The sequence below is a fragment of the Onthophagus taurus genome, chromosome 6 (assembly GCF_036711975.1).
Source record: "Onthophagus taurus isolate NC chromosome 6, IU_Otau_3.0, whole genome shotgun sequence".
NCBI classification, from domain to species: Eukaryota; Metazoa; Arthropoda; class Insecta; order Coleoptera; family Scarabaeidae; genus Onthophagus; species Onthophagus taurus.
Genome location: NC_091971.1, coordinates 28,952,765 through 28,961,165, shown reverse-complemented (window position 1 = coordinate 28,961,165; position 8,401 = coordinate 28,952,765). Strand labels below are relative to the sequence as shown.

The 8,401-nt window shown below is 31.4% G+C and overlaps 2 protein-coding genes across 2 annotated transcripts; both read left to right on the top strand.

Annotated features, from left to right (window-relative positions):
* Positions 1-903: 903 nt before the first annotated feature.
* LOC111419709 (luciferin 4-monooxygenase-like) lies at positions 904-2,978 on the top strand. Its single transcript, XM_071196937.1, has 6 exons — positions 904-1,085; positions 1,170-1,377; positions 1,431-1,761; positions 1,815-2,135; positions 2,192-2,712; positions 2,775-2,978. The coding sequence occupies exons 1-6, from the start codon at positions 975-977 to the stop codon at positions 2,894-2,896; spliced, it is 1,614 nt and encodes a 537-aa protein (XP_071053038.1). The 5' UTR covers positions 904-974; the 3' UTR covers positions 2,897-2,978.
* Positions 2,979-4,096: 1,118 nt separating this feature from the next.
* LOC139430272 (uncharacterized) lies at positions 4,097-6,499 on the top strand. Its single transcript, XM_071197005.1, has 2 exons — positions 4,097-5,936; positions 6,013-6,499. The coding sequence occupies exons 1-2, from the start codon at positions 4,772-4,774 to the stop codon at positions 6,099-6,101; spliced, it is 1,254 nt and encodes a 417-aa protein (XP_071053106.1). The 5' UTR covers positions 4,097-4,771; the 3' UTR covers positions 6,102-6,499.
* The last annotated feature ends 1,902 nt before the right edge of the window (positions 6,500-8,401 follow it).

Here is an 8,401-nt window from a genome sequence, read left to right as displayed (position 1 = left end):
ATTTAATTTAAATATTAAAATGAGATATTCAGAGAAGTCGTTAAATTCCCAAAACAGCCCTGAAGTAGCATGCCAATATTTTATATAGAATTTTATTTTAACTTTCAACATCGAATGAAAAAATAATCGAATAGAAAAATAATCGAATGGAAAAATAATTAGTTTCACATATAGAATGAATTTTTCATTTATTATTTTTTTTTCTTTATATTATTGTTTAACTTTTTTATGTTGGTTGTTGCGGTCAATAAAGTACTATTATTATTATTATTATTGTTATTATTATTTCATTCGATTATTTTATTATAATCGATTATTTCATTCGATTATTTTACAATCTATTATTTTTTAGAATAATCGATATCTCGAATGATCGTGTATAATCGGTTAATCGATTATGGTCATTCGATTATGCCCATCACTAGATAGGCATGTGTTAACTGACTTTTTGAGGGTATAACTTAAACTTTTATCCCCTCTCTGAGAACGGCTTTAAATGCGCCATAGAAGTAGAAAACCAAATGTGCATACATTTTTGAGTACAGGAAATATTTTTGTTGTTATTCGACTTAAAATCAATGGCCCTATAAGAATTTACCCAATATAGATAGACTATTTCATGAATACAAAATATAGATATTTTTAGATTTTTAATATTTTTTAGTTATTTATTATTCTTATTAACGTTATGAATGAAATAGTTATGTCTATCCAATCTGTTTTTATTTATTTATTTATATCTATAACAAAATTGTCATGGAAAAAGCACATTATGTTGATATAAGAACCAATATTGATATTACATTATGTTGATATAAAAAATAATTAGAGTGCGTGATGCGCTACACCATCGCACTCTTTCTTGTACACAACGAACCGGTCAAGATAAATTTGCCAAGTTGTACTCATGTCAGTGAAAGTGAGATTACTGTTGCAATAAGACCCGCTTAAATTAAATTATAATAATAGTGATAATGAGAGATAGAATATTAAGTGGGTTGGAATTAAGTGAACCTATTGGTGATAAATCTTTGGGAAGAGTTTTATATGATTACTTGAATAAGTTTGAAAATCAAATTGCTTTAGTAAGTATTAATTAAATATTGTACTTACTAAAATTAATAAATATCGTTTGAAAATAACAATTATGCAAAATGTACTTTATATAGATAGATGGAGTAACTGGGGATCAATTAAGTTATCAAACATTGCAAAATATCGCTTGTAATTTATCGGCAAGGATTAAAAACCTTGGTTACAATCAAGAAGATGTTTTGGGTATTTGTGCTGAAAATAATATATATTTCTTCTGCCCACTTTTAGCTGCTTTTTATTTAGGAATTTCAATAGCTCCAATTAGCCAAAATTACAATATACGTATATCACTTCATTTTTTAAATAATAATGAAAATATAAACAATTTATTTTAGATGAACTCCAACATGTTTTAACAATTATAAAACCAAAATTAATTTTTTGCACAAAACTAAATTCGGAATCGTTTTTGAATCTCCAAAACACAAATGGGTTCATAAAAACGATTGTGGTTATTGATTCAGACGAAGCAAAACCGGGAATTGTAACATTAAAATCTTTTATAAATAATGATTCTTATGAGGGTAATGTTGATGAGTTTCAACCGGTTCATGTTAATATAAAAAATCACACTGCTGTTATTTTATTTTCTTCCGGAACAAGCGGTCTTCCAAAAGGAGTTATGCTCACACACAAAAATATTTTGATGGGCATAAATCATGGTCTGTATGTATTTATTTTTAATTACATTTATAAGATTTAATTTTAAATTATTTTAGGGATTCAAGAATCTACAGAAAAAATTTTGACAATCCAACAAATTTATTACAATTACCCATTAATCACGCGTTCGGTTTAATTTCTTCTCTTTTCATTTTATCCCTTGGAAACTCAATAATCGTTTTATCAAAATTTAAAGAAAGTTTGTTTTTAAGTTGTATACAAAAGTATCAAATAAAATCAATCAATTTAGTACCTACACTTATGGTTATATTATCAAAAAGTTTAATTTTAGAAAATTATAACATCAAATGTTTAAAATATATTTTAGCTGGGGCTTCATCAATAAGTGAAAATTTAGAAAATATGTTAAAAACAAAGTTTGTATTTAAATTTTGTTTTGAAAACGAAATTATTTAGTATTTATTAATTTTAGATTAGGAGTTTCATCAATAAGACAAATTTATGGTTTAACCGAATGCACATTTGGAGTACTTACAGTCCCCTTTAAATCGGAAAAACCAGGTTCTGTAGGAAAAGTAACTCCAGGAATATCCGTAATAATAACAAACCCCGAAAATGAGAAAATCTTAGGACCTTATGAAATCGGAGAAATTTGTGTTAAAGGTGAAATGGTCATGAAGGGTTATTACAACAACCCAGAAGCAACAAAAAAAAGTTTTAACAATAAGGGATGGTTTAAAACGGGCGATTTAGGATATTACGATGATGATGCATACTTTTATATCGTTGATAGACTAAAAGAATTAATTAAATATAAATCATTTCAAGTTGCTCCCGCTGAAATAGAAAGTTTATTACAACAACATTGTAAAGTTTTGGAAGTTGCGGTTGTTGGGTTGCCAGATGAAAGAGACGGGGAACTTCCTTTAGCATTTATTGTTAGACAACCCAACGTTGAATTAAGTGAAGATGAAGTTAAAAAATTTGTTGCAAGTAAGAAATAAAATCATTATAATATAAATATAAATATAATCAAAATAAACTGTTGTTTTAAGGTCGTTTATCTCATCATAATCACTTACATGGTGGAGTTAGATTTGTTGATAAACTACCAAAAAATTCAAGTGGAAAAATTTTAAGAAGAGTATTAAAACAAATTATTAAAAATGAAGCTTAACTCTCAAAGTCAAGTGAAGTAAAATTTAATCTAAGATATTTATGTCATTCATACACTATCTATAATATTTAAACAATCTTTTTAATACATAATAATAAGTTGATAAAAATAAAATAGTTATGATATTTTTAACCCATCTCTGCTACTAATACCAAATTTGAAAAAATCATATCTCAAAAAGTAGTTAAGATATCGAACTGATTTAAAAACATCTTATAGATAATTTAATCCAGTTTTAACATACCAAAAATATCTCTTAAACTAGAACTAACACTAGCACTATCACTAGAACTAAAACTAGACCTAGAACTAGAGTGCACTTTCGGGTTAAGCCGTGCGTTTTTTGAAAAAATGTTTGACGTTTCTGATACCATGTTGCAACCTTCTTCAGAAACAAGTTCAGTCAATGTCTTCGACAGAGTAGTATCGCGTTTTGCAGCGTGCTGAGTTTTCTCTTGCAAATTATTACTTTAAAGATGCGTTTCACCGACGAAAACCTTCGTGAACTTAAAGTTCTCTTTAATGAATCGGTCGAGGAGTTAATTAAAAGTGAAACATTTTTATCTAAAATCGTTAACGTGATTAAAGATCGCTTTAATGCGGAAATTGAAGATCTCAAGTCCCAAAATGTTAACCTCCAGCGTGAAAACCAGTTATTAGGTGAAAAACTTGACAACCTATAGCAGTATTCTCGCGGAAACAACGTCCGAGTATTTGGTGTTACTGAGCAGGAAAATGAAAATGTTGACGTTAAAATTGTTTCGTTGTGTAAAGAGCAGTTGGGCTTGTCTATTTCTTGTACTGGCATTGATCGTTGTCATCGTGTTGGACGTTTCTCGGGCAAGAACGGAAATCCTCGTCCTATTCTGGTTAAATTTGTTAGCTATAGATCTCGAGCGGCAGTTTGTAAATCCAGGGGTAAATTAAAAGGAACTAAAATCGGCATTCCGGAAGATCTTACATCACGTAATCATAATCTCCTGAAGCAAGCATGGGCGAAGTTCGGGAAGAGAAACTGTTGGTCTTCTGATGGTCGAATATTTGCTAACAAGGGAAGTATCACAACTGTGTCTCACCGATTTCGATGCAATTTGGTACAGTCATAGAATGGGCCAAAATAAGGTTCGTACATTTTTTTATACGTGCGGTAAAAGCCCCTGGGGCGAGTTATAGGGGTTGAAAGTTTGGAGAAAAAGTACGTTTTCACTTATATTTTAAAAATGAAAAGTGCTATCAAAATTTGGTAAATTGTAACTGATATTCATTTTAAAAGAGCTTTCTTTTGATGTATCACACATATACCAGAGGGTTAAGAAGGGCGAACTACCCCTATTTTTTTGGAATTATTTAAAAACCACCCTATCGATTTTGGCGGCATTAAGTATACTTCCAGCACGTTCAAAAATATTAGTTAAGGGTTTTTTCCCATTCGCTCTAGATCATCCCCAGCGAAGTTACGGGGGTTAACATGTAACCACTTTTCGTAAGAATGATGTGATAAAATTGTCAGGTATTTTGAAAATACTTTAACAAAACCGTAAATTAGTCGCACAATAAAATGTTTAATGTAAAATAAGGCATAATACACCATTTAGGGGTGGTTGGGGTTAACCACCCCCTTAAAAATTAATTCTATCCCGGGCATTACTTGTTGATTACGGCGAAATTTGGTACTGTGTTTGTTTTATATAGTTTATTAGTTTATTTTTATTCTACATAATGTTGCCAAAAATACACCTACCAAAAAAATTTTGGCACAATATTTGTTTTTTTAGTGCCGCTTGCTAAAGGTCATTTCTCAAAATAGTTTTTTCTAGTATAAAAGAACGTGTGCCCAGTGGGTAGATTTTAGTTTCAGAGCAACTGACAGAAGCAATGGTTACAATAAACCCAATAAACGTTTTAAATTTGCTAATGACAGTTTTTACTGTTATGAATATTCCCCAGACTCCTGTAAATGAAGCAGAAGTTAGTTTAAAAGAAAATATACAGCGTATTTTAATGGAAAGTATGGAAGACTACAATATGCAAATTGAAGACGAAACTGTATTAATTTTCGATTCATCCAATGGCATCAATGACGGTCAGCAAATTATTGAAGACCAGGATACAACTGACAGGTTTGTAGAAGATACTGATGCTCATTGTCCATTGAAGGATGACATCGACTACGAGTACAAATTAGAGGCGGTAAATTACTGGACAAGTGGGAAGAAAGGTTATTTGAAACTAGAAACCGTAAAAAACAAATACCGAAAAGTAACGTCAAAGACCCAATTGCACAGATGGTCTAAATATATTGAAGAAAGAGGGACATACAAAGAAAAATTAGCAGAAATTACCGAATTTGTAATTAATCAAGCGAGAGCCGCCGTAGATAATAAATTGCCACTACATGATATTGATATACGCAGATGGGCTATACAAGCTAGAAATGAAAAGAATTTATCTCCTCAACTGTTCAAAGCATCTCATAGCTGGGTGCAACGTTTTAAGAAAGCAAATCGGTTAGTAAGCCGAAAAATAACAAAATTTCTATCCCAAAAACAAATTGGAAATGTTGATCGAGTAAAAACTTTAGCAAAAGATTTCGTTAAAGAGGCAAAGCTACAAATCCAAATATATGGACCTGAAAACACCTACAATTCGGATCAGAGCGGTTTTAACTTGGAATTCCATTCGGGAAGAACATTAAGCGATTTAGGAGTTAAAACCGTAGAAAGTGTGGTCCAGTCGGTGTCATCTACAACGCACAGTTACACAATTCAACCCGTAATATCTGCTGATGGGAAACTTCTTTCTCCACTTTTTATTGTTTTAAAAGAACCCTCTGGCAGCTTTGGACCGAGGGTAGCAAATACAATGTTTAAAGCAGACAATATATACGTTTTGGCATCAAAATCTGGAAAGTTAACTTCAGAACACATGAAAAATTGGCTCCAAAATGTATATTTTCCAAATACTGGTTCTAAATCATTATTATTATTAGATTCTTGGAGTGGCCATTGTCCTGAAGTTATTAGTGAAATAACTCCATCAGGTACTAATTTTAAACATTTATCTATACCTGCAGGGACAACAGGTCAAATACAGCCCCTAGATGTATTTGGTTTCAGAATATGGAAAAATTTTATTAGAAGATTCTCTGATCAGATTATTCTTTACCAGTATGATGTCAATTTACATCAGAGGGATAACATATTAAAATTGCAATCGTTGACGCATAACCAGTTGGCTTCCCCTCGGTTTATAAATGTTTTTAAATACGCATGGTTTGCAAGTGGCTATATAGAGGAGAGACCAGACCATTTTGAAAATCCCGTGGAAGTTTGCTTTTCGAGTGAGAAGCCAACGTGTGATATCTGTGGGGATATAGCGGTCATAACATGTGCATGGTGTAAAAAATCCTTATGTTTAAAACATTTTTTCCACGACTTTCATTTTTGCCAACACTACGTAGAATAAAAATAAATTTAATATTGAAAATTAATATAATACATAAAAAACGTCAATTAGTAATGTAGAATAAACTTCTTTGGTATATTGAACTATTTTTTTTGTCAGTTGCTTTTTAACTCATAAATAAATAAAATATCTTATTTATCTAGTAGTTTTATATTTATTATTTAAAGAAAATGAGGGTAGTTTACCTCGTGGAACATCGATAGATAGATTTTTAAAAAACAATACCACAGTTACGATGGCAGTTTTCATCTTCGAGGTATAAACAAAAAACTACCCCTAATTTGTAACCCTTATAACCATTTTCAAAAATTTTTACTTCAAATATAAAACAAACACAGTACCAAATTTCGCCGTAATCGACAAATAACGCCCGGGATAGAATTAATTTTTAAGGGGGTGGATAACCCCAACAACCCCTATATGGTGTATTATGCCTTATTTTACACTAAACATTTTATTGTGCGACTAATTTACGGTTTTGTTTAAAGTATTTTCAAAATACCTGACAATTTTATCACATCATTCTTACGAAAAGTGCTTACATGTTAACCCCCGTAAATTCGCTGGGGTTGATCTAGGGCGAATGGGAAAAAACCCTTAACTAATATTTTTGAACGCACTAGAAGTATACTTAATGCCGCCAAAATCGATAGGGTGGTTTTTAAATAATTCCAAAAAAATAGGGGTAGTTCGCCCTTTTTAACCCTCTGCTATATGTGTGACACATCAAAAGAAAGCTCTTTTAAAATGAATATCAGTTACAATTTACCAAATTTTGATAGCACTTTTCGTTTTCAAAATATAAGTGAAAACGTACTTTTTCTCCAAACTTTCAACCCCTATAACTCGCCCCAGGGGCTTTTACCGCACGTATAAAAAAATGTGCGAACCTTATTTTGGCCCATTCTATGACTGTACCAAATTGCATCGAAATCGGTGAGACACAGTTGTGACACTTCCCTTGTAAGAATGATGGCTCTACGATACTAATTAAACAGTTTTCGGATCTTAATATCTCGTCCAAAAGTCGATTGTCGTTGGTCGGTGGGGATATAACAGGTTAATTATATCTTATAGAATAGAGTTATGTTTTATTGTTTTTTTTTTCTATCTCGCACGTTTGCACGTTTTTTATGATTGTAGGAAACGTTATTGAGTAACTTAATCAATTTATTTAATTAATTGTTTTTATTAATTAATTTTAGTTTAATTTTTGCTTTTACTTTTATTGTCATAATATTTTTTCTTGTTTTCTTTTATTAATTTTATTATTGTTTTTGCTTATCAAAATCAAATCAAATTTTTGTTGGTATTAAAAAAAAAAAGGAGAAAAAGAAAGAAAAAAGAAAAGAGGAGGAAGGAAGAAAAAAAAAATTCTTTTTATTTCTTTTGTGGATAGTTGTCATTTTGTATATTGTCACAAGCTTTTATTGTTTGTTATTTTTGTGGTTATTATTTGAATTGGTTCCGTATTATAATGTCGAACTCCTTTCGCGTAGAACATTTGAATGTGAGATCGGTGCTGGCACACTTTGATGAACTTAGGGATTATTTGTTGCTTTCTAGATGTGATGTGCTTGGTATCTCAGAGACTTGGTTGAATGGGAGGATTGATGATCGACTACTACATGTGGACGGCTATAACTTCTATAGAGTTGATAGACAATCTAGAGGTGGTGGAGTTGGTTTTTTTATAAGAGATTGTTATTCCTGTAAAATAATTCACGTTCAGCCGATACAGGGAGCTAAGCAGCTTTGGGTTGAGTTGGTCTTAGGAGGGATGCATATAGCTTTTGGTGTTTGTTATAGACCTCCAAATTGTGATCTGAAGCTATTTCTTGAAGGACTTGAAAGGTCACTTTCTGTTGCATATCCCTCAGTTGATGAGATAGTTGTTGTTGGAGATTTTAATGTTAACTTTTTGGTTGAGAGTCCATCTACTATATCTCTTAAGAGTACCCTTGAGGTGTTTGCCTTGCGTGAGGTTGTTGACGTGCCTTCTAGGATATCTGGCTCCTCCGTCTCTCTTATTGACCTGAT